The sequence below is a fragment of the Cygnus atratus genome, chromosome 4, assembly GCF_013377495.2.
Source record: "Cygnus atratus isolate AKBS03 ecotype Queensland, Australia chromosome 4, CAtr_DNAZoo_HiC_assembly, whole genome shotgun sequence".
NCBI lineage: Eukaryota > Metazoa > Chordata > Aves > Anseriformes > Anatidae > Cygnus > Cygnus atratus.
Genome location: NC_066365.1, coordinates 29,979,196 through 30,006,028, shown reverse-complemented (window position 1 = coordinate 30,006,028; position 26,833 = coordinate 29,979,196). Strand labels below are relative to the sequence as shown.

At 42.8% G+C, this 26,833-nt stretch overlaps 1 protein-coding gene across 1 annotated transcript in view; it reads right to left on the bottom strand.

Annotated features, from left to right (window-relative positions):
• C4H4orf45 (chromosome 4 C4orf45 homolog) overlaps window positions 1–25,719 on the bottom strand; it is a 34,139-nt gene extending 8,420 nt beyond the window's left edge. The window contains exons 1-3 of the mRNA XM_050710377.1: window positions 25,590–25,719; window positions 18,180–18,409; window positions 10,324–10,382 (exon numbers count right to left, since the gene is read on the bottom strand). Coding sequence (XP_050566334.1) covers window positions 10,324–10,382; window positions 18,180–18,409; window positions 25,590–25,719 — 419 coding nt within the window. The remainder of the gene's footprint in view (window positions 1–10,323; window positions 10,383–18,179; window positions 18,410–25,589) is intronic.
• Between the last annotated feature and the right edge of the window lie 1,114 nt (window positions 25,720–26,833).

Genomic DNA, 26,833 nt, shown 5'->3' with positions numbered 1-26,833 from the left:
GGCAAAGAGAAATTAAAATAGCATTAAGGTTGCAGAGGGCAGCATTCACTGGTAGGAAGAGAGGTGAACGAGAAAACATGGTTTTACCCCATCGGGTTTTAAAGCTGTTTGCTAGACAGCAAAGGTATGTTGAGGCCCAAGAGCTGTCTGAAGAGCTGGCCCAAAATGTGTGTGGGAGAGGACTGATTAAAGAAAGACATCTCCACCTCTCCAGCTTCTGCTTTTGTCTCTTCCTGCCTTACAGCCTTTTCCCCATCTTCTGTTCCTGTTTAGGGGCCCTCCTATTCCCATCTTTTCCTATCTTCATGGCTACCCTCTCACTTCACAGTTTTCATACCTTCTCACTTTAGACCTGGTCTGCCCTTTAACTGTTCAAAAGACCTGGAGCACGTGCGATGCCAGGGGAATGTTCACTGAATTTATATAATACATTATTATAGATTTCTTCTGAGGATAATGAACTGTTGTGCCAAGCTGTAGGACTTGGTCAGGCAAAAACTGCTCACGCACAACCTCATCTTGGTGGCAAGCTTGAGAAATTTCAAGTCCTGTTTCCAGAGGTGTGAGGTGTGAGAGCAAACAAAATCCGTTCCTTTTACTGATTTTATTTTTAATAAGGGAAAAGAGACATAATTCCTCAATTCTGAAATAAAGATGATCTGTTATAGCTGAATCTTTTAAAAACTGAGACTGCCCATCCACCACCAGGCATTTTAATGGAGTGGTGCATTTGGAAAAGATTTAAATCACCAACAAGCACTTTGTTAAAAGGAACGATAATTACAGGTGCTGCTGCCTCTAATGCTTGGCATACAGAAACCTGACCTACTTTTAAATACCACTCAGGACAAAAATGAGAAGAATGAACATCACAGGTAGTACTGTGTTCCGTCTATCTGGACTGATGAGTATTCATCTTTTTGCTTGAACAACATTTTAAAAACATTTTTAAAAATTCAGCCAACGTAATCAGCAAAATTCTCTTCCTTCATTAACTAAGTGCCCAAGAGATAAATGGCAAAGAGCTAGGCTCATCTAGTCAATACGAGGTTGCAGATTAAATGAAGCAATAAATTTACCCCGGATTAAAAGTGAATTTTCTTGTAGCATAAAAATCACCTTCCAAAGTTGTTGGAAACTTTACAGAATGCAGGCCACAATTATAGGAAATAACACTTTGGAGCTATAGATGAGAATACAAAAGCGGTGTACATCTATGGGAATGCCTACAGTCACTGGAACCAGGGTGCTGTGCTGCAGATGTTTGGGTAGGGAGGAGAAACTCCTTGAAACTGAAGAAATATTAGTTTGTGTTAAATATTCAAAGTTTAGTGCCAAGTAACTATCTCCTAAATAAATGCTGAGGCATATTATGTACAATTAGTCTAAAACCAATGAAATAGTCTCAGTGTAGTTATTGCTTTCTTCAATATTATTTTTTTTTTTTTCCCCGAGGAGACTTTTAACAATGCATTTCTCATACATTATCCACTTTATGGAATTATATGTCTTATTTCACATGTGCCTCCTTTAAAATATTCAGTAGTATGTTTTTTAATTTATGACTGAATGCTTCAGCATCTGAGGAGGCAGGTAAATACTGTTTGTCTCATTCTTGTAGCTAAGGCAGCTAGGGAATAGGCAAGTCAATGTTTTGTGATATGATGTATTGGCATTTTGCTTGTGACTAGCAGCCTTCTCAAAACTGAAAGCATGACCTTTTGTGAAATGGCATTCTTTTATTGAACAAATGTGTTTTTAATGTATTCTGTTATAGCTGCTTGCTGTTGTGATTATATGAAATTGAACTGCCTTTTACAACATTAAAGGCTAGAGTGGGAACAAAGGGACTGAGCTGGGTTTTGTTCTTTATTCTCTTCTACAAATCTGCAAAAAGATTTGTTGTAGCCCGTGCTGCAAACATTAGATCTCAGCTTCTACAGTTTTGCTACAGGGTAGCCTGAAGTCATGAGTTAGTGATATGATAAAAGGCGGAAAACTGAGCTGCAGGGTTTTTTTATCACGTGTTTAAAAAAAGTAAAAATGTTTAGTCAGGCCGACTGGATCTTCTCCCATTTGCTTGGAGCTTTAACTGGCACTGTAACCAGCACTGGTTGGGAACAGGTTACGTGAGTTCTTTGTGAAACCCCTTTATGCAAGAGGCAACATCCTCTTTCCTTCAGCTGAAGGCTAAGAAAACTGCAGGTCAAATTTCTGCTTATGCCAAAGCCACACTTCTCTGTGGCCCTGCAGCAAGCACAACATCAGCAATTGTAATTCCTGACAGTTCTGAACTTGAGGCAGGGAGTGAGAAGGGGAGAGGAAACCTGTTTATTTTAGAGAAATACGGAAGATATGTTCATACTGAGAATGTATCAGCAGAAGGCACAGACAAGAAAACAATTTTTATAGTTCACTGTTTAAAACAAAAACGTCCTCTAGGTCTTGGACGTAAGGAAAAAAACTATATATATGAATCGGTGTGCAGCTGGCAGCATGAAGGTAGGAAAACTGACTTCACCTTTGGGAACAACTTCACCTTTGTGGACATGACAACTAGGAGCTGGAACTATCACCTTCATCTCTGAACATGTCCACGTTTGGAACAGTTTTGCTGCTGCTCACTTTGATAGATATCACTAAGCACCTAGGCAAAGCTCAGAAGAACACCATCGTAGCCTTACTGTTAGTCATGGGTGCATCCATGCAGATAAAAGCTGCTGAGAAGGTAAATGGCCTCTTTGTTACAAAGAACTGCGAGATGTTAGTTGTTGAGATATTAATTATTTCTTTTTGTCCAAAAGGAAGAGAGTAGGAAAAATGCATTAACACTGGGAAGAGAAAGACCTTCATTAGTAACATCTGGAATAAAACATTGGGGTAGACTATTCCATTAACACAGATGGTGGGAAACACAAGTCCGGAGGGGCCCAGTAGGCTCCCCATGGTGTTTGTAACTTGAGAGCCACTTGGGACGTCACTTGGAGTGGTTTTTGGATCTGCTTCTGAGGGTGCAGAATGTGTCCTCCTTTGACAGATCCTTTCCTATCCTCATTCAGCATAAATTGTGGTCTATTTGGGGAGTATCTCCATGGTGTAACTGGTCTCTGCAGAGGGAGGCAGTTGCAAGCACTTCCTACAGCAGTCATGCGCTGGCTGGGTGCAGTTTGGTGGCTCTGCGTGTCTGACTCATGGTGGATCTGGGCCTGAGGTTTTTGGGGGAGGGGAGGGGAAATGTTGTTGTTTTGTTCCATTTTTGTGTTTGCGTCTAAATTAAATGCTAAGGAATAATGAAGAAGGATGATCTTGTGGTTAAATGTATTCAAGTGGCAAGCTGGAACTAGGAACTGTTTCTGGCTCCACCACATCTATGGACAAGGGCAAATAATTTGAAATCTCAGGGTTTTCCCATTTATAAGATGAGGATGAAAGGGCCTTGTGAGGGTCTGAATGCTTGAGTACTTTGCTTCCCAACAGAAAGAGCTAGAGAAAATAAAATTACGGTTTTCAAATCAATAATAAAAGCAGACAGCAGATAAATTTTCCGTCGCTGCCCCTTCCCTGCTCTGGCAGTGTGGTTCTGGCTCTCGGGGGGCTCTGGGGCGAGGAGGAGGATGCCCAGCACTGCCTGACACAAAGCTGCTCTGCTGCATGGCAAGGCAGGCAGGCTCTGCCTCACGTGCCGGGGATGGCAGACAGAAAGCGATATACACTAAGGATAAGTTTATCTTTTCTGTGGTGTATCTGAACATGTAGTTTATCCTGTCACATGCACAGGGACAGCGCTATACAAGAACACAAGACGATCTATCTCCGGCTGTCTCTGACTACTCCAGTGGGCTTCACGGTATGACTCCGTTAATAACAGAGGAAGGGAGAGTTCGTTCTGACTTTGCTTGCTCTAATGGGAAGTAATTCCCCTGAAGTCAGTGGGATCGCAGTAAGAGCTGTATCAATTCCTGCGCCCTCAGGCTGATGAGAAAAGTAATCTATGGTCATACTGCAGCAAGCACATTTTAGATATAGAAACAGCCCAAGGGAAGGAAGTGCTCTGTAAATGGTATCAAAGCAAGGCATTTAGCACACTAGCATTCAAAGCACGGGTGTCTGAGGAAGGCTGCATCTTTGGCCAGCGTATGATGGCTGCTGCCCAGCCGGTTTTCTCCTCCCAGCCTGTTTCCTTCACCGTCTGGAAATCAGAAAACACTACCGAGTCATTTCTACAGAGCTCTCCCTAGCATTTTGCCTTCCCACATCAGCAAGAGGTTATCCTCTTCCACCCTCCTTCACCAGCCACCACCACAGGGCCAAAGAATTTCACAAGGCCAAAAATTTTGGTCCCCAAAACAGACAGGCATGCCAGAGAGGTAGACGGAAAATGGCAGCCACAGGTTTTCTGGTGAGCCCAGTTTCAAGCTGCTTGTGAGAAGACGGACTAAAAGCATGAGGAAAAAGAGGATGCAGTCTGAAGAACCAAGGGGACAAAACCTGTTACTGCAGCTGGGACAGCCCCGCTGTGGGGCAAGCTCGGAGCACAAGGCTCGGCGATGGCTCCTGGCCTTCCCCAGAGCTGCCCTGCGGTCCTCTGCTGCGACGCTGGCCCAGCAGCTCGAGTGATTGAGCAACGGGGGGGGAACCGAGAAAGGAGGGTGGGGGGAAGCTGAGAAACCTAAAAGGAGGTCAATGACACAGGTACTTAACAGGGAGGGAACAGGATAGTTTGGGGTGTTTGGCTTTGAGATAGCAATGCGGGTCTAAAAGGAATGGGCATCTGGTGTGGTCTCCCTGCGGTTATCAGGGAGAAGTGGGGTGGGAGGGTGCAGATCCTGGGAGCAACCAGCTGGATGCTCATGTCCGTGGGGTGACTGAGGAGCGAGCAGGCAGCCACAAGAGCCCCGAGGAGATCACAAAGAAGTGTTTTTTTTGTGTGCTGCCCCGGCTTTAATGCAACGCAGCCTGTCTTCATCCTGAAAGGGTGGCAGGCTCAGTGGGAAGAGAGAGGGGAGGCCAGAAGGAAGGGTTCACACCTCCCTTTCTTTGCAGCTGATCAGTCTTTTTTTCCTCTATAATAGAGTATTTGGGTACATTCCACGTACAACTCACACCTGATTAGTTAAAGGGGATTATATTAATTCAACTCAGAGTGTAGGCAATCTTAAATCAGCTTTAACTTTACTGGAGAGTATTAACTGCCGTGATTTATTTATTTTTTTAATCACTACAAGTATGTCCTCAGAGAAGATTGCAGCAGTTTTACTGCAATAGCTGAAACCTTTGTGAGCTTTGTAAAGGAAAACCCTGCATTTGCCAATTTCATGCCCTAGTCAGGAAAAAAAAAAATCACTTCTTAATTCAAGCCCAGAGAAATTCACTGAGTAAATGGCAAGAAGAAATAGGTTATTTTGAGTGGTAGCCACAGGAAGAAGGGACAATTTGCTCCGGATAGTTGAGGCTGGAAGTTCCTCATTGCAGAGCTACCGAGGAAAGTACCAGCTCTGGGAGAAGAAGGGGGGAATCATTTTAATGTACGGAGGGAAAAAGGGGAGCAAGGCTGGGGAAGCAGTTTGGATGGAGGCTGGGGATGCTGGTGGATACCTCAGCAGCTACATCACCAGGCCAAAATATCTCGGTTACTAAAAACTGCCTACAACTTGAGTTATTTGCTTTTTCCAACAAGGAAAATATTATGTCTTGTGGGAAGTCATGAGGATGACATACCCAAGAACACTGCATATTTGATCACTAATAATATAAAGTAAACATCTTTTAAATATTTCCAGCAACATCTGTCCTAGTTTAACTACTGGTTCATGTTGCATTCTTTTATGGAATAATATTCATCACAGAAAGCAGAGCGTGTGTCACCGCCATCCATTACATGAATTAAACTTGTGGGATTTTCCCTGTTGAAGCTGATTTCCCTTCAACCTATAAAAAAATGCTTTCTTCTAATTTTCCACCATTGCGTGACCCTGATTCTCCAAAAATTTGAATGCTTGCCTATGATCTAATATATCTAATACTTGGCTTGGATAAAAAGGGAGCACGATGAGATACTGTTTTAACTCATACAGGGTGTGTGCGGGGGGAAATCCAGAAAAAGATGCTGCAACAGTTTAATAAGAATATGAGCTTACCTTTCTGGAGAGAAAAAAAAAAAGTACCTTTGAGCAGCTATAAGAGATTAGCCTTGTTCTGCAAAGAGGGAAAAAAATCAATGTTACATAAAGGTAAAAATAGCAAAGAAAAGAATAACAATGAGAAATGTGGACAGAACTCCTTTAGCCTCGGATGCTGAGGTCACCTGAATGAGGCACATTTGCCTAATACTAAGATATATGGATTATATGTAATAGAAACTAATGCATTAAGCGGGAATTTACATTAGCATTTGGGAGGAAAACCTTTTTATTGACAAGCACTGATTTTTTGGTAGAAAGAGAAAAAAAAACAACCCTATGGAGTATATAAATTAAAATTTACTATTTTTTTACCAGAAAAAAAAACTTTTTTTTTTTAACAGCTGGACTTCACAATTCATCCCACTTCTGAGTGAAAGTGTAGGCATGTCACAACTGAAATAATTCTTTTTTTTTTTTTTTAAGTAACCTATCCATGAAGAGGCAAGGTTTTTTTTGTTTGTTTGTTTTGGTTAGACTAAAGAAAAAAAAGAAAAAAAGAAAAAACCTTTCCGTTTCTAGAGTAGTAAAATTACAGCAACATTTAAAAATTTTCCATGTGAAGTCTCCATGAGTTTGAATTATGCAGAGAAGTCTTTGGTAGCCATGAAAGACAGCAGTATATTAGCCCTTGAACTACTTTGGAAAAAAAAAAAAAACAAAATTTTCTCTCCCAATATACAAACTGATTAAGAGAAAGCAAACCAAAAAAATGCAAGCAGCTCTGCACTGGGTTAGTCAGTGCTTTAAAGAAACCAAGGTGTGTCAAGTACCAGTTTCTCAGCAGGGTTATTTCTCTCTCTCTCGTATCATCCTTACAGTGTTGCTGGACCAAGTTTGGGTAAACTATAAGAAGAGAGTAAATGACTTGGTACAGAAGGAGAAAAGTTGGGCAGGAGAGGGGAAACCCCAGATTTTGCAATGAAGCAGATGTTCCGACACAAGATGGAGCCAACCAGTTTCACTGAGATGGCACCAGCTAAATCCATCCCATGGCAGCAGTGCCTCTTGTCCACACAATTCTCAAGAAAAGGACAAGCAAATCATCCCACTGCAAACCTCTGGATTGGGAAAGAGTTGTTCAGCGCTTCAGAGCATCAGTGAGCTTTCTGGCTTGGTCACCCACCAAAGAAGGAAAGCACAGCTCTATGAGGCAGGGCTTCCCCATGGGGCTGTTCAGCCCTGGATGAGCCCGGTTTGTGTGCTTCATCTACTGTGTTGATTGTCCATGCTAACAGCATCAGTCCCCTCATTTCTAGTTGGTATCAAAACCAGAAATCTGGCATTGAGCTGCTGGTATTGCAGCCTCCCTGCCCTGTAAAGACTGTTGGACTCTGCCTTTGGCTATGGAGGTGACACAAAGGGCAGTGAGGAGTGGGACTGAAACAGCAAATGTAACTAGGCTTGCCTCTCTCTCTCTCTCTCTCTCTCTCTCTCTCTCTCTCTCGATTAGATGCAGACTCTGCAAATCAGAGATAGCAAGACTGTCCTAAAGATACTGAGTTAGTTTCCATAGCAATGAGATCTATGAGTTCTCAAAATATTCAAGACTCTATTAGGCTAGAAGCAGATAAAAATAATTTGCTTACATAAGGGATTGCCAAATCTCATCCAGCAAAGCACTCGTTTTTAAGCACATGAGTATCAAGATGTTGGAGCTCCATCTGTACCTGGCTGTTTCACTTGCCTGGGAAAAAAAACACTCTTGGTCAAAGTGCCTTTTTCTACCCAGGTAGCTCTTTCTCAACCCTGACACCCTGCCCAGGACCCCTGTTTCCTGCTGTTGAGCCATCTTCAATGCAGACTTTGGGGTTCTCCATGTGGCAGATCAGTTCCTCTCCATCCTTCCTCCATCATTCTCCTTAGCTCAGCCACAGGGCCACCACATGATCCAGGTGAGTTCAGAAACATTTGCGAAGAGGAAGGAGCACCCTCTGAAAATACATGTACTGAACAGGTGTGTGCTCATAGGATGTCTCCTCATCCCTTCTCACTGTGCTTCTTCAGCAAAGACCAGATGAAGTTATAAAGACATTTCTGATCGTGCACCACATTTCCTAACCAGAGGCTCTTCAGCATCCTGACGGGGACAGCGTGAGAAGATGGGGAGTCTCTGCCCCCACACCACATGGAGCATGCCGCTGTGGCACGTGTGAGGGAGGTGCTCCTGGTGACTCTGTAGCTATCCTCAATAAATGCCTCACTGCCATTAATTAACATAATACAAGTTGGATGGAGCTCATTCAGAGTAACATTGCGAGGGCAGTCCTGCACAAAAAAAAAACTGACTTCCACCTTTTGTTTTCAGTTGCTTTGCCGTAAAAAGGCGTAAGAAGCTACCAGTGAGTATGTTTGAGTAAAGCCTTTTTCTAACCAGTGAATCTACTAAATCATATAACATCTCATCAAACTGATCTCTGAGAACACCATGTTCCATTAGAAAAATCTGAAATATGTTCCTTGCACTCATGAATTTCACCAGTTATTTAGCTTAGACATACTTTTCACATATTAGCACTGATTATAAGACTGAAGAGAATCAGGACTGAAAGGTATAGTAAGGAAAAGAGGCTATGGTGAAAAATAATCCCCTGTATATTTCAGACAGTATCTTAAAAAAAAAAAAAAAGACAGTGTTAATGACTTAAAGAATCCCAGCGTACCAGGAAGAGCTAATTTAATTTTCTAATAGTGCCCTCATTGTGAGACATTACATTAGCTAATTGAATGCATTTAATTTATTTTTTTCCAGCTTGGGTGACTTTGTTTTCCTATCCACCTTTCTATGATGAAAAGCAAATAAAACATTCCCCAACAGGAAGCTGCTGCTTCTTTGTTCAATGATCAATTTAAACCAGGATTACTTTCAAAGTGCTTAATAAGGTGCATGCTTTATGAATGCTTTACAAAAATGGCAAAGCTGCAATGCTGCCTGACAGCATTGGCTGCCATCCAGGGATGGACTGTAGATATCGTTGGATCAGGGATTTTGTGGTAGCGCTTTTTATGTTGTAGCTTGTCACCAGCCTACACAAGTCTCAACAACACACTACTGTAATAACCAAAATAAGCAGTAAATTCATAATGCTTTCTTACTCCTGGCACACTAGGGAGCATACCCATGCTGTAGTTTAGGGAGCAGTTACAGCTTTTGAAGACCAGCTGGCCCATCTGTTCCTGGTAGTGCTGCTACTACCAGCAACGTGGAGTTCAGCTTGGAAGAGCTGCCCTGGCATCTGAGGCAGTGCAGGCGCCGATACGTCTGCTGAGCAGGGGCAGGATGGGTTTCGGCAGCCCTGGGAGCAGGTGGACACATGCGGAGACCTGCTGTGGTGGTGGATACACTTCAGTCATCACCTGCTGCTTCCCAGGCTAGTTCTAGGGAATTTAAGCATGTCCCATTTTCCAGTGGAGGTCATTGCCTTGCACATGTTAATGTACTCTATTTCCCAGTGGGAAATTCTGGGGGGAAGGAGAGGAGGTGCAACAAAACCCCTGGAGCTCTCCTTCTCCATAAATGCCCTCAGTCCTTTTCATCTCTCCATGTTTAACCTGGGTCTCCATTATAAAAGCCTCAGTAGTCAAACCTCCTGGTCATGGTGGACCTCTGGAAGTCTTTATATTGCTAACACAATACAAGCTCTTTCCACATACATGGTTTTGCTGGAGCAGCTCTGCAAGTTCCATAAAGGCTTTTTCTAGTATCACTCTACAATTTCTGTAGCATGTTCCCAGCTGAAGGTGATTGTTGCTAATTACTGCTTTATAAACCTGTGATTTCTTTCAAGATGCATTAACTAAAGTAAATGGAGAAATTAATTCTCATTGAAAAGTGAATGGGGTTCTGTGAAACAGGTCTCTCTCTTCAAAGGGGATTAAATATTCCCCTGAGAGCTCTTCCAGTTGCTTGAAACACATTGTCGTTTAGCTCTGGAATACTCCTATTGGTTTTTGACAAAATATCAGCCACATATTCTATTCTCAATGGTTTTCTGCAGCAATGGGTGCCAGCAGTAGGCTTTTATTAGATCTGTTGGGCTTGGCAGTCCAGTATGCCAATATTTTGCCTATTCCAGGAGTTCCTGAGGAATGTCCTTATACAGCAGCAAATAGAGTGAATTTTCAACAATAAATAAATGGTTACCATGGACTTTGGTATTGGTGTGTGGCTTGATCTTCAGCAGACTGCCAAATGGGTCCTCTCTGTCAAAGAGAAACAGAAATGAGGTACAATGTTAACCTTAAGGCACATGTGTAGTACCAGGAAGGAAGAATATAATACGTCCACTTAGGTGGCAATGTGACAACAAAGCTAGAGAAAGCAAAAAAGGGCAATCATTGCTTTTTTCCACATTCTGCAAGGGCTGCAGAGATGAAGAGCTTGACGGCAGTTCGACTCCTTTAAATTTTTGCAAGGAATTATCAAGAGAGGTAATAAAGTGTCACTTAGAGAAATGTGTCTCTGCAGCTGTTTTTAAGCAGAGGAACAGTTGTCAGAAAGGTAAGGGAGTATTTGAAATGCATCTAAAGGACACAAATGGGAAACAGAACAGGGATAGTACGTGACTTAGACTGTGCCTATAGACTGTGCCTCTGAGATCATGGGGCACAATGCAGGCAGGGTAGCAGATATCGCTGTTAAATATGTCGAGGCCTGACCACCAAGGAGAAGTTATTTTTTAAACTTAACTTGCTTGAGTGAGATGGCCACGTGTGTTACACTTGTCTTGGGGAGAGCAGCAGCGTGGCACAGCGCGTGTGCTTGCCAGCAGCACCCACACCCTGAGCAGTCTTTATGTAAATTCGCATCCAGCCTGTCTGAGGGCAGGACTTGGACCATACGTTGGGATAAAGTGGGTACAGATAGCTGAATCACAGCTCCTCTGAAGTTCAACAAAGCAGGAAGGCTGAGTTGTTCTCTCTGACTTCTCGGCTTTATTGGCTCTGTGTGGTTGTTCAGGTCTTGCATAATTGAACAGCAAGAATGTCAGATGTCTACAAAGCATTGGCAACTGTTTGGGCAATTCCTTTTTCCTTCACCCATTAGATTCAAGCAGGTTTGAAGCTGTAGCTCATAATTTGTGTTGGCTATACTTAGACCAATGAGCTAGCCCATGTCCTCCAGTTTGCCTCCCCTCTTACAAGTGTCATAGAATCATAGAATTATAGAAACACAAGGGTGGAAAGGACCTACAAGATCATCTAGTCCAACCATCCTCGTATCACCAATACTACCCACTAAGCTACTAAATCATATCTCGTAGCACCTTGTCCAGGCGCTTCTTGAACACCGTGAGGGATGGTGACTCCACCACCTCCCTGGGCAGGCTGTTCCAGCACCTGACCACTCTTTGAGAGAAATAGTTTTTCCTGATATCTAATCTAGGTCTCCCCAGGTGCAACTTGTGGCCATTTCCTCGAGTCCTATCATTAGTTATCTGAGAGAAGAGGCCAACCCCCTCCTCATCACAACCTCCCTTCAGGAAGTTGTAGAGAGCAGTAAGTCTCCCCTGAGCCTCCTCTTCTCCAGACACAACAACCCCAGTTCCCTCAGCTGCTCCTCACAGGACTTGTGTCCTAGGCCCTTCACCAGTTTTGTTGCCCTTCTCTGGACACACTCCAGGACCTCAATGTAATTCTTGTAGTGAGGAGCCTGAAACTGAACACAGTACTCGAGGTATGGCCTCACCAGAGCTGAGTACAGTGGGACGATCACCTCCCTGGTCCCACTGGCTACACTATTTCTAATACAGGCCAGGATGCCATTGGCCTTCTTGGCCACCTGGGCACACTGCTGGCTCATGTTCAGCCGAGGATCAGTCAATGCTCTCAGGTCCCTTTCCTCTTCACAGTCTTCTAGCCACTCTGCCCCAAGCCTATAGAGTTGCATGGGGTTATTGTGGCTAAAGTGCAGGACCCGGCACTTGGCCTTATTAAACCTCATCCCATTCACCTCAGCTCAGCAGTCCAGCCTATCCAGATCCCTCTGAAGGGCCACCCTTCCCTCAGGCAGATCAACACTACCTCCCAACTTGGTGTCGTCTGCAAACTTACTGAGGGTACACTCAATCCCCTCATCCAGGTCATCAGTAAAGATATTAAACAAGGTAGGCCCCAGTGCCAACCCCTGGGGGACACCACTTGTAACGGGACGCCAGCTGGACTTAACTCCATTAACCACTACCTGCTGGGCACGGCCCTCCAGCCAGTTCTTTACCCAGAGAAGAGTATACCTGTTCAGGCCACGGGCAGCCAGTTTCCCCAGGAGAATACTGTGGGAGACCATGTCAAAGGCTTTGCTGAAGTCTAAGTAGACTACACCAACAGCCCTTCCCTCATCTACCAGTCTGGTCACACGATCACAGAAGGAGATGAGGTTGGACAAGCACAACCTGCCTTTCGTGAACCCGTGCTGGCTGGGCCTTCCCTTCCTTCTTGCTCTGCTGTTCTCCTCTTTCACTTTGTTTTCCTTAGGACTGTGCTAACACAGCTGTGTCTGTCTTGTGTTAAAGGACTCAGAAATACACTTCAAAAAATAAGCATTCCCTTTCCTAACCAAAGGCTGAAAACAGACCCCTCTGCGTGGGTGAATGGGACCCAGGGCCACGTCTGCAGCACTAGCACATCTGAACCTCAGGGCAACAATTGCTGTGAAGGACAACTGCATTTCCCTCAAAGAGCTGTGGTAGCCTGGTTAAAACCTTTATGAGGAGGTCATTGTATAGGCATGAGTGCTTGGACTCCAGCATATGGATTTATCCCGTTTGCTGAGAGGGATCGGGGCTTGCCAGCACTTCCCTGGCTGGAAGGGGGACAGGACTCTCCTTCCTGCAACTGGTGCTGCTGCAGGCTGCAGTACTGGGACCATCTGTCTCAGCAGTCACTGCAGCTTACATTTTGGGGGATGTGTGTGTGTTTTTTTTCTTGTGATAAGGTGTGTAGAGAGATAAGAAGAGCATGTAGCAGCTCTGTTTCACAGAGATGCCAGGGGAGATAAACCCGAGCTGTTCTGTGGGTTTCTCTGGAAGACACGCACATTTCAGTGTGAAAACTCTTGTAAAAGTAACAGCAGCACATCACTCTGAAAACTTTATTTAGATTTGACTGCTCCGTACCTTTTGCACCGAAGGGAGATAATTCCTGCCTTGGGGAGGCAGAAGCTCCCGGCTTACCTTTGCCTACCCCAGCTTGAGGAACAGAGCACCTCAGGCACACCTGCCCTCTGTGTATCAGCTGTGCCTGCTCAGGCTCAGCTTCACACAGTCACAAGCCTCAAACCAACTGAACTCCTATGGCCTTCAGGGTCAAAAGCACAAGTCCCTTGTACCACCTGCTCTGTGCCCACATTCCTGTGTCTGGAGAGGCACTCTGGCTGTCTCAAGAAATTGCAAGCAACATCAAGGATTGGGGGATATGGGCCAAGCATGAGGCCGAAGCTAACATGACAGAGCAATCAGCTAATCAGCTTCTGAAATCAGTGGCTGTTGAGCATATCTCACCCTGATGCCACAGTGATGGGCACGTAGCAGTGTTGGTGGGAAGGGTCTGTTATGTGAACCAGCAACTCCTTGCTCCAAATGCAAGGTATGCACACATATACACACACACAAAATCTGCCTTCGGATGTAGCTGGGGGCTTATCAGGAGTCACATGTGGGAAACTGACTGCAATTACATATAACGAGCCAAACTCCACACCTGTTTTTGACCAGCAGAGGCATTTCATACTCAGCTACATTAGACTTAAATACCCTTCATCCAGAGGTATAAACTTTATGTTTAAGTCTCTTTTTGTATTAAAATGAAGTATGAATGTTGCTATTATATTTAGTTTTCCTTATTAATAGTGAGGGCTTATGCAGAACTATGCATGTGCATGATACTTAACTGGTCAGAGAAGTTGCTTCTCTACAACAATCGCTCAAAGAGAGAACAAGAACTTGTGATAAGGTTGTGTGGCACAAAAGACAGTTATCTTTAGAGTTGGAGGAGTATAGCCTTCCTGCACTTTCTGCATTGATTTTTCTTCTCTATTATGAAATAAGTTATTTCTGTAATAATTTTATTTACAGGAAAGCAGCTAATGATGTTCATGAACTTGTGCTCACTTTTGTAAACTTACGCAAAAATGGATATAACTGGAAGAAAGAAAAATGTTGTAAGAACAGCTTTAAAACATCTTTTTTCTTTTATTTTGAAGGAAAAATATGTGGTTTTGGTTTCCCATTCCTAGAAAAATGTTTTTTGTTTAGCCAAAGTATTTTCTCCCCTGTATCTTCAAGTTCATTGGACAAATGCAAGTAACAGGTTCTTTCATTCTTTTCTGTGGAGACAAAGAGAGTATCTGTTCTGTCCACTGATCATTTTAACTAAAGATTTTCCTTTCCATTTATTCTAGCTGGTTGTTTTCTTTATTTTATCAGAAATGTTACTGTATTCTTTATCTTGAAAAATTCACTGTACTACAAAATAATGTTTATGTCCCTACAAAGATATTATTCCAAACGTCATCTAGAGAAATCATCCTCAAGGAACCAAAAGTATTTGTCTATGAAGAGAGCACATTTGTTTGGTGCAATCAAGGAGATATAAATAAGGGTTGCGAAGTGTCATCTCTATGGTGACAGCATTAAGACCATTGTTCAGCATGCACTGTGCTTTCACTTTCTGAAGTTTGGGGGTCTTAGCTCACAATGCTTCTGCCAGTGTTAAGAATTGCCACTTTGTACGATATGTTTGAAAACATTATTCTAATAAGGCTGGATGTCTCGGACATGCTTGGTTAGAGTATCTCAACAGTGTAAAAGACAGTAAGCATAAGCACTGGATTTTAGCTTAAATTGTTAAAGATCTTATGATAAGCAATGAACTAAAAGCTTTCTTTTTCCTATTAAAAAAAAAAAGCTATTTATTACAACTTCACTAGGCAGATTTTATTTAATCTGTGTTGACTAATATCTGCAGATCGGGAATGTGAGAACTGAAATTATTTGCTGATGCTTAGACATTTGAGAGAGACTGCATGTCTGCTATTGATTTGATGTGAAGAAAATGGTTTGGAACTTTTCATCCTAGAAAAAGCCCACTTAGAAATACAAAATAGGCTATAAAATCTGTTAACTATGTTAAAAAATAACAACAGTTGAATGCTTAAAAATTCATTCTATATTGGAGAGTTCACTCCTTTTTCCATCATCAGCTATTAATAAAAAAAAAAAGTTTTATTATGCTAAATGTAACTGCTCTTTGCCACCCAGGGAAGGAGGGGTCAAGGCAGGAGGGCCTTAGGTCTACTGTGCAGAACTCAGCTTTTGCTGGCCTCTTGCATGACAAGAGCAGCAGAGGGTGTCGGGTTTTAAGAGCACATTTTTAGCAGCTTTCTCCATTAATCAGGCAGACCTAACCCCTCCCAGCTCTGCTACTAAAATCTGGACTCTGTGTTGGCATATGGCATTGCCCTTGGGACATACCTCCTCATGATGGATGAGTCTTTCTTAAATGGCTACTGAAGAACACGTGGCTCAAAGCTAGTGTGCCAGCGTGCCCCTCTTTGGTTAGGATGGAAGAGAATTCAGCTGTGTTTCATTGAGTTCTGAAAAGTGGTATCACAAACCTAGTGTGTGTGTGTATGACTCACACCAACACACACAGGCTATGGATGTGTGTAATATGTGTTCACACCCTTATTTGTGTTGTCACAAGCTCTGACTCACACCAGGTCGGTTTCGGCGTGGAACGTTCCTTTGAATAATGGCAGGAGGTGTTAGTCAATACAACGACTCTTCCCAGGACTGTACATCTCTTCAGATTTCTCATAGGAGTGATTGATTAAGATTCAGGGTCTGACCCAGAAAGGTGGTGCACAGTGAGGGCAGAAAGGGTGTCCTCAGGGATGAAATGAGGCTTGCAGAGTGTTTGAATGCTGCTGACATTTATCTCCTTGCATTTCATTAAAGCATGAAGGACCAACTCCTAGAAACTAAAGATTTATCAGTTTAGCACCAGCTATCAGTTCTTTTCATATGCATCTGATAGTTAGGCTTTTTAATGCCAATTGTTAGGTAACTCAGCCAAGCAGCTCCATCCACTTGTTACACTTTAGCTGTAGCTACTTCCACGCTGTGCTACCGACTGCATTCCTTTGTTGAATGGCTGTGAGTAGGGGAAAATACACTGGAAAATACTCTTCGCTGCTTCTAGGTGGAAGGGCCAAACAGGAAAATCTGTCCATCTATCTTGCTTTTCTCTCTGGGGAGGTAGTGGTTGTGATGAGTAGTTTGTATGTTTGGGAAGAGAAAACAAGATCCCCGTGAAGACCTAAAAAGGCAGCCGTTCACAGCTGATAGCCCAGGGGCCTGGTCACTTCTACTTGAGGGGACAACAAATCAGCTACAGATTCAAGGTGGCCCTACAACTTCTCTTCACAGATGCTCAAGAAGCACAGAAAACAAACTCAGAAACTGGTTTCCCATGAATAGATTTTAAGTCAAGGCAAACTTCACAACTGCAGAAAATTCAGATAGAAAACAGACCCTGAAGGGATTGTTACACACCACTCTGCCCATGTGGGATGGGTCCTCTCTTTTAGCTTTGTTCCCAGTCTAGAAACCTTTTGTCAGCTTCCTAGTGCAAAAGCTAGATGCTTTCCTTTGGCTCCCTGACAATGTTTCTCTTTCCATCTCTTCAAAAGCCTGTGTATCTGCTGTTCCTAGCAGTTTCCTAATCCTTGTTGTACCACAGCTTTCCAGTTCCTGAGCCTTCTCTTTTTCCCTTTACTTCTTCTAGGTGCCTTGCTCTGCCCTCTGGGAGCTCCCTCCCTGCCCCACAGGCTTGTTTTCTCCTAGGAAGGACCAATTTCTCTTCCCTTCATTGTCTTCTCTTATTGAGTTACTTGTATTTTTGTCATGGTGTCTAACACACGAAGAACTATGAATAACATAGATACCTTCTGAAAAAGTAAGTGTTAACTGGATTTTTCAGAAGGGTATACTTGAAAGGATATAGCGTGCAATGGGGGCAATGCAGCATAATGTAAGAGTACCTTAGATATTGAAAAAGCTTGTTTTAGGGCAAAAACACTGTTAGTATTATGTATTCATACAGCCCTAAGCTAATCATTTTGGGCTCAAGCCCATTTTGGGCTTCTAAAATTACAGCACAACAAACATAGAAATGTTAAAATATACTTGTATCATCATACATGAATTTGTGTGTGTGTATATACAAGAAAAATATGATGTATATATATATATTAAAAAAACAAAACAAAACAAACAAAAACAAACAAACAAAAAAAAAACAACCAGCTATATTGTTTTCAGAAATCAAGCCATGGGACTTTTAGTTATAACCTTGTGCAAATGAGAATTACCCTGAAGTCAGCTGTGGCTGGATGTGTAAGGGGTTCAAAACAGAGAACAAGAAGAAATTCAGGTGTCTGAAGTTCCTTAGCTACTTCTGCTCCCCAGGTTCTTCTTGGGACTGAGTCACATGCGGGTTTGCAGAGCTACCAGATGTCTGTGAGCATGCAAGCCCTGCAGGGCTCTGGTCACACAGAGGTTGAACACCTGATGCTTCGTGTCTCTGCAGTGTTTGGGAACTGGCCAGGCTGCGTCACTCGATGGCTCATATCACATTAGAGCTTGCTCCTTCAAGCAGCTCCCTCTGCATCTCTGCTCTAGCCATGTGGAAAAATCCAGCCCTTTGAAGCATATGTTATATTATTTTAGGATGTTTAATCAGGTTATTTTTCAGGCATCTGCATCTACCTAGGAGCCTGAATTTGGGCAAACTGTTCCAGAAATATGTCTAGAAGCTTCTACAGGTTGATGTTTGGCTTAACACAGTCTTTAACCAAAGTACTAAATTCTCTCTTGTTCCTTGCTTAGGCCATGAATGGTCTCTGCCTTAGTGACAATTCAGGATGAAACTGCAAAACAGAGCACAGCTTTGTTCTGCCTTTTGGAGTCGTGGTATTTTCAGTTTTGACATCTTCCTTACCTTGATCTGCACTCCGCTCTGGAGATTTTTCCTGGAGAAATGGCTGAGCTCTCTCACACCCCACCCAGTTTCTCCAGGGCAGTCAGATCTGCGAGGTGGTGCACGTGAACAGGAGGCTGGCCGCCACAAGTAGTTAGCATCACTGGTACCCTCTATTGCTGGAGATGTCTCTCCTGTGTAGTGAGTGTGTTCAGCCCTCCTTGTTCTGTGATCACGTATGGCATCTGGGCCTTAGAGACAGGAAAGATGGAGAAAGTAATTATTTAGATAGCATACTGAAACAGTTGAGCAACAAAAACTTTATTTCCTTTTATCTTGCTTATAATGCAACAATCATATAGGTGTTCCACTTTGCAAGGATATCATACTGGTTATACATTTGTTAGAGTGTCTCCTGGAGTGGGGGTTACACAAGGCTTTTTTTCACTGAAATATTTCCTTCTCCTGCTCTAAAAACATGGCTACTGGAAAAGGAACCTGACGTGAAACAAAACAAAAAGCAACTTTTTTTGATTGGATGCCCACCTGTGAAAATGGTACTTTAAGTTTTACTCACACAAATGTGCCCATGAAATGAATATATATTAGCAGAAGATGTGAATATAGAGTGGCTTTGGTTTACTAAATTAAGTCACTGTAGGCTTTCTAATCCAGTATTAAAGTAGCTTTAATTCATTTTAATCGAGTTCACTGTCAAGCTAAAATGTCATTGAGTGCAAAGACACATGAAATAATGAAGCCCAGTGATTTTTAAGTGACACTTCTCAGGTCATTCAGAGATGTGTCTACAAGGAAATCTATTGAAGAATTGAGGAAGGGTATGCCTTTATAAAGCAAAATGGGTGTGAATATATAATACAGGTGGTCAGGTGCGAATCCAGGTGACACAGCACAAGAACAGTGAAGCAAAGCTATGCTCCGTGTTCCTGGTCCTCTGAGCCTCCAGGTGGGACACCTAGCTGGAAAGCAGCACAGTTCCCAGCCAGCCTGAGTACCTGAGTTTTCTTTGGTTGAAAATCAAGATAGGAGGGTGGATGCTAAGGCTCAGAGCTGACCTCAGTGTTTCTTTCATTCACCCTGAGGTTCACCAGTAGCCTCCACACCACCATTTCACTGTCCATAAAACAGAGGCTATCATATCCTTAGCAAGGGGTGCTGTGAAGTTCATGAGGTGTTGTTTAGACTTTATGGACTAAATATAAACAAGTAAATCATGTATTTTGAAAACTGCTTTCACAACATAGATATCTGGAAACTTAACCTGAAGGCTTATGATTGCAGGCTGTGCCTCTCAGCTGTGCAGACAGGGCAAAGGAGTGTTATGGGAACTCATAAATCACCAGAGTCCTCGCAGCATTGATTTACAGTCTGAGATTAGTATTGATATTTTTACTGCCCAAATCGAGTGTTGTTAGATCTTGTCAGCATATGAAGAGAGTGTCTGCCTTAATGGTTATTACAAAGCATTTGAATTGTAGCTTCAAAAAAGATATCCCAAGTTTATCATGACTAAGTTGTGAAGATCACAGCTGACTGAAAGGACACTCTTGTTACCGTTCTCACCATCACCTCTATTATTTGGACTTTGTAAGGATTCACCCACCAAATATCATTCAGCCAGATGAACCTCACACAGGTTTTCAGCTGAGAAGCAAACACCTGTTGTATGTTTGTTAGGAAAAAAAAATAATAAAAAAAAGGAAAGCTCTAGAAATATTTAATGTTTATGATGGAGGACAGGTTTTTGGGTATCAAGCAGAGTTCTTACACCACAGGCTCAGTCCTGGAACTGTCGCAAGGAGAAATCATAAAGCATGGGAAGTCATAAAGCAGAGGAAAGCCTCTGGAAAAGCCACAAGCCATGTTTTTTGTTAAAAGGACAAGCCATTAAGAGTGTGCTGACACAGTCTCCTACTGGAGCAGCAGCTGATGATGCCAGACAATTTCATTGCTGGTATAGATTTAAACCAATTCCCTGCTGGTCTACTGATACTTATGCTATTGCTTTGGCTATTAGCTATGTTGATGCAGGCGGAGGAAGAAAAAAAATACATCCTCCAAACTACTAGTTGGCAGAAAATAAAGGTGCAAAACAGAAGGGTGAGTTTTCACATGGAGTTTTTCCCAAGCAACTACTGGAAATGAAGCAAAACAGGAACAGAAAGGAACTCCTTCTGTGAAATGCCAGGGGAGTCATTCCAGAATAGCTTCTATAATTATATGCTAATCCAGTTGAACTTTCAAGTGTAGATAATACAGGACTCCTATCATAGGCAAGGGATTCATTTCCAAGCCATATGTCTTCTCAGGATCCATATTAACTTAAAATAGATCACTACGTGCAGAGACAGTTGAAGCAAAGACCATGATAGTCCAGTTAAAAGTCAAGTTAGTCTCTCAGTAAAGGCTGATAATTTTGTTTTGACTGCCTTACCATGGAAGGGCACCTTTTAAAACCAGTTTCAGACCTATTCAGCCTGGAACTACATGCTAGGCATGGGTAGCCCATGCTCTGCTTCCTTTAGCATCGTGCCCATGTTTGCATTAGCTAAACTCTGCGAAGCAGGTATAAACTGAGTTAACAGCTGATGCACTGTGTGGATCCACAAGCTATGCATGACAGGGCCATGATAATTTATGACATTGTTTCACTAATTAAGGGTGACAGGGAAGTTTTACTAAGTTGTTTCAGTGGTCCAGTTTACAGCACAGCCCCCAAACAGTCACATTGGCATGACTGCAGAGGCAGTGAACTGTGTCATAGGTGCAAAAATAAAAAGCAGGAACCTCTTAAATCTACTTTGCTGCCAGAGAAAATATAGGTTGGAACTACGTCCTGATTTTTCCATTGGGTTTATTATTTTTCGTCTCCATAGCCTGAACTCTCATTTGACAGTACATTCCACTTTCTGCAGAAGAACCTACACTAATTGCATGTGTTATTGTTCATCCGGGCTTCAGAGGAAACAGTGTCTTTGGATAATCTGTAGAAATTGAACTGTAATTCAATAGAAAGTCAAGTAGTCTCTCAGTGCTTCCCACTGTGATTAATGCTCTGTAAGGAATGCCTTCATGTTTGTCATACAGAAAGCAGAGTTTAGACTTTCTTTCTTCTTTGCAGAATAAGGGAAAGAGTAAACAAAGAAATCAATTAGGAGTGTTCCGTTAATAAGGATGAAGATGGAATATATCTGTCACTGGAAAAAACCCTGGCTTCACTCCCGAGGGACTGCCTCTCAACAGTTTTGGCTTAGCAAAGGCGTTTGAGCAGGCTATTCTTGGTCAGATAAAGAGAGGCGCTGCTGGCAGTGCGTGCTCTGTGGAGACTTGAAATCTCTGCAGTATGCTCCAGCTTGGTCCAGATGCGCTGATTCTCTAGGCAGAGTGAAAGACATATTTATTTGATCAAGGTTTTGGAGAAAGATGTGGGTAGGTTCCCAGAGCAATGAACGGGGGAGAGAGGGTGGTAAGAATGACAGTTATTCAAATAACACAGAGACTGGTTTTCCTTTTTGGTTTTGTCGTCTGCTGAAATATTAATTATAAGTTAGGGCATCAAATTGTATTATTTTAGTGTAAATAAATAAATCACTCCTAGCAGTCTCATTCCCTAGCAAGCACACATGCTAGTTGGGTATGTTTAAAAGCATGGAAAACCTAATCAAAGATAAACCAGCTTTCTATTCTGTCTTAAAAGTGATAAGCCAAGTCACACTGAGCGCTAGATTTCTTATTTGCAGACTATAATTTCAAACATTACTCCAAATGCGAGCATGTCTTTCAGGCTTGTTTTATTTCCATTATTTTCTTCAGAAGGTGGAGGAAGAGATTCAGCATCATAAACTGCTTTCCATCTTTTGTTCACTAAGTATATCTCCTCTTGAGAAGCACCAAGTAGTAACAAGTAATTGGAGGTAACCACTCATGAGGGACAGCAGAGGCAGAAGACTGTCTGTCTCCCACTTTTCTCCCACTTTTTTCTTCTTTTTTTGCACCCAGCCAGGGCTGGAAGTAACACCACACACCTTTTATTGGCACCAGTAAAGGCAGCTTCAGCTGCTCTGCCTGCCTACCCGCGGCTGCCCATTGCTCTGAAACAACTGTTTCTCAACCACATGGTAAAATGCTTTTTCTTTTTTTTTTTTTTTTTAACTCCCTGGTTATTTTTAACACACATCAGTTCACTGATCTCATTTTCCATGTGGCCTTGGGAGAGGGAAACAGTTGTGCCAAAACAAACAGCGCGAGATGGGAACCAGTGGCCGAAGGTCAGGAGCACTGAAGCCAGCATCGCCCCGAGGAGAACAGGGAGCAGCACCGGGAGCTGTGCTCCCGCGGGTGCAAATGCCTCTGGGTCCCTGGTGGGGCTGCCTGCAGGCCTGGGGCCAGGGCCATCAGTGGAGGAAGGCAGGTGCTGAAGGGTGGCTCAGGTCTCCCCATCTGAGCCTCGTGGAGGATCTGAAATCACAAATAGCTCATGCTCTGTGCAGTTGGTGAGTTCAGTCCCTCGGTAGTCGTGTTTCTTCTTTAGTACTTTCCTTCCTTACATATATGCTAGGAAGATAATGAGGCACTTAGACACAAGAAGTGTCATCTTAACACCCTGGTTAGATATCTTCCAAAGGTGACATATACCAGCTGAGCATACTTCAAGTAGTATTTAACTCTGCTTTTATTTGCTCAGCTTTTTCTACTGACTGTGATTCAGAGCCTGTGGCTGAAAGAGAGCAGAAGAAATAAAAGCTAACTTTACTTTTCTGTCACCTCGTTCAAGCAGTTAAATCAGGATTCTCTGCAAGAAAGACTGAAAAGATACAGTGAAGAAGTCTTGCTAGGTCAGGTTTACCATTTGTTTGTCAGTTTTATCATCTTTGCTTCCTTGAGACAATGGTTTCTGAGGCTATGAGATAAGGAGAAACCCCTTTTAACCTTCGGGTCGCCAGTTGGGTCAGGAGACCTGGCTTGAACTGGTAGAAATGCTAGGACATAACTGTGGAGGTATGTGAGCATGCTACTTCTGAGAAATCAGATCATGACAAAAGAAACAGCTATTTTGTTGAAGTCAGAGCGAAGAAACTTACAGATACTATTACAGAAATAAATCCCATTTTATTTTTAAGGAGTTTAGGTAATTAAAAAAAAAATCTAATTTTTAAACCATTGGCAGTGGAGCAGTAATCATAGACCTATCCAGATTATTAGGGACTTGAAATGTAGGTGTTTGCTTCTTTATCTCAAGAGCCATATAATGCATATGAATAACATGTTAATTTTGAATCAATCTGCTAACTTGTAAATCTGCAATAACGTGCTTGTTTCATTACAAGCACCAGAACCCTATAAATAATCAGGTGCAGTTTGCTTTTCATTTTACAAGATATCAGTGTCACTAATAGCAAGCTGTGCATTCTTGATTGGCGATTATGTTGCTACGATTAAGTTACTTCTGGTGTTTTAAAAATAACCTTGACTGTTACTCTTGTCTCAGAATTGCCTGGCAGAAATCCCTCACAGGAGCAATGCCGGTGCCACACAATGCTGCTGCAACCTTATTCGATTGAGGACAGTCAGCAAGAAGGGTCCAGAGCACTCTCCGAGATTAGTTTCTGAGGAAAAATGCTTTCTGCAGAAAACATACGCTCCTAAGAGATAATAATCCACCATCCACTGGGAGTAACAGCAATCTTACCATTAATTTCATGATATTAGATAAAAAGACAGGGTAGAATAGCTCTTTGGTAGAAAAAACTCTTAGTTCAGTAAGGAGCACAGAGGCTGGATTGAAATAGGTTTATCCACCATGACATTTTTCTAAAACTTGCCTTTTTTTTTTTTTTAATGGTATTAGCAATACTGTAAAAGAGCTGAACAGATAAGGCAGGCTGTTCTTGTCACCAGTTGCTACTTGCACAGCTTACGCCATGCTGTTACACCACTACCTGCTCCTTCTGACAAGGAGTGGGGATGGTGTCGTGCTGGGTCACAGCAAGAAGGCAACTCAGCCTCCAGGTATTGTGCCACTGAATGTATCAGTGCTGCACCTCTGTCTGGAGTATTGTGTGCTGCTCTGCTTCCCCATTCTTACCAGTCCCAAGAAAGGATTTCTTAAAATGGGAAAGGGTACTGAAAGTGATTGGTGTGGGTTTACGTATCTGCCTGTGCCCTTCTGTTAATCTTAGCAGCTGATAATTAACAGTAATGTGGAATCAAAGCAAATGGATTTGACTCTACATTTTCAAGAAGCCTGAATAAATTTTACTCTCTCCTGCTCTCAGAAGTGACTGAAGGGGCTGTAGTAGAGAGCTATTAAATAATAACTGTTCTGAAGGGGGTGAATAAGGAACAATTGCAACATTTCATAAAACAAAAACTAGAATTAAATTGCCAGGAACAGATTTAAAACTTCAAATGAATTTCTTTTTCACAGTTCATGGTCAAACTGAGTCACCTTTCACTGCAAAGAGGCTGTAAAGCAAAAATTGTGACTGAGATTTAAGAGCAGTTTTGGAAAGGATATTGGATTATATAAATTCTTGATCTGACCCCAAACTGCAGTCTTTATATTCCTATGACTTGTACCCCCAGAGCAGAAAACTACTGCAGTGTGTAACTTGAAGGGCATATACCCATACAATCAGTGATAATGACATGAATATACTGTATTTTGACACAATATATGCCACCCAGATATTGTCTGTAGTATTTTGGAATTTGAGGAAGAATGAGAATATTGACGTAGTTTCTAACATCATTGTTTAATTATTACAAGATTCAAGTGCACTGAAATGTATCGTCTCTAAATTTTTACTCAAAAATCAGTTAGTGATGGTCGTGATTCACACTGTGATTGAAAAACAGGCCCCAAGACAAATTCAGATACAAAAAGTACTTTTTTTTTTCAGTCCATCAGCTTTGTTCTTGAGCCTGCTCTTTAAAGCTGATATACTTGAAATTCAGAAGAGGTTGTAGTAGGAAGACATCTCAGTAATTGTGGCTAACCAGGAACACGGGGGAATCCTTGTTTGCTGTCAGCAGGAGGCTTTCATTCAGACCCCCAGAAGAGAATCACACTCTCTTCTCCAGCCCTGCGAGGGGGGTTTCATCAATAGGCAGGTGCAGGGCATGCTTTTAAAGTAATGAATGAGAACTGCTGAGCAGAGCACAAAAGCTACAAATTGAATAAGTCTCCAGTTCACATCAGCATCTCTGGGTGTGTGTGCACGTGTGTGTCTTGTGCACAATAAATAATCCCTTATGCTTGAAAAATACCTACATACTTGGTCTAAAATATGTAAACAATTAAAGGACAGAGATTTCTCTCTAGGTTTCAAACTGTCCAATGAAATAAAAAGTGTGGCACCTGTTAACAGACCTTTTTTTGGGGTGGGGGATCCCAGCATCGCGACCTACCTGAGAACACCATCCTCGCATGCACCAGTGCCAAGCCCCTGGTGGCTCTTGTAGGGGATGGAGGCTTGGAGCAGGCTCTCCCTGCCTGGGGAGGGTCCCAGCTCCTCTGCACCTTGGTTCCTCTGCCCATCGTGGTGACAGTGGCTGGCTGTCCCCTCTGAGTGCTGTGGATGGGCGCATTGTGACGTATCTTCCCCCAGGCTCCGATGAGGTTCCTGACACTATGACGTCAGGACATCCTCAGCTGACACCTTGATGGGTGCAATAAGTCTGATGGAAACTGCCTGCTAACAAGTAAAATGATTTGTCTTTAGGAATTTAGAGTTGTAAAGACCCTGATGTTCTGGGGGTTTTATTGCCATTTGCTGCCCAGTGGGTTCTTTCTCTAAAATGATGGCAACATCACTTATGACTCTTCAGGATGCTCCACACCATGAAAGTGATCTCATGCTGCTCTTTCTCTAGAGCTCCTTTTCTCTGGTTCACCCATTATTATTATTTGTGTGTGTGTGTGTGTGCTGGCAAAAGATACGGAATAAGACTCCCAGATAAAAGTCTCACTGGCGTGCCTGTCAGAGCTGCCGTATTTCCTGCAGATACTCCAGCTGCTGATTCCATCTGCTGTCTCCTCTTTTTCCTTTCATTTGTAAACACCTTAGGGCACGAGCCATTCCTACGGGTGTGCGATCCCAAAGGGACTGCGATGGTGTAATACAAACCCTCTCTGCCACAGCAATATGTGTAGTATTAAAAACGCTCAGCAGAGACTTCCAGTATGTCTCCAACCACATCTGAACTGATAAGACTTCTAATTAACAAGTAATCAAGGATAACACAGTGTTCGTTGACACTCCAGTTAAACATGTGTGACAGCTCTGATTTGTGTATTGAGGCTTTCTTTTAGTATCAATAAAATAGCTTGCTTTTTCGCAACCTTCCCTACAGGGTAATGGGGAGTATCTGAGAGTGTGATTGGAGATGCTTGTTGGTGCATGACTTCTGGCAAATTCTGAGTAAGACCCAGGCTGGTGGACACTGGGCTCTGAATCACCCTGGGTTACTTGCTCAACCGCATTTTGCTCTTGGCTCCTCCTCTCGACTCTCCAGCTGCTCCTCCCAGCCTGGCTTGTCAGCTCTCCCCTCCTTTCTGAGGCCTGTTCTCCCATTCCTCACTCCTTCTCCTCCTCCCTGTGCCTCCCCTGCAGCCTTTCCCTGGAGCCTTGCAGCCAGATGGCTTCATTCTC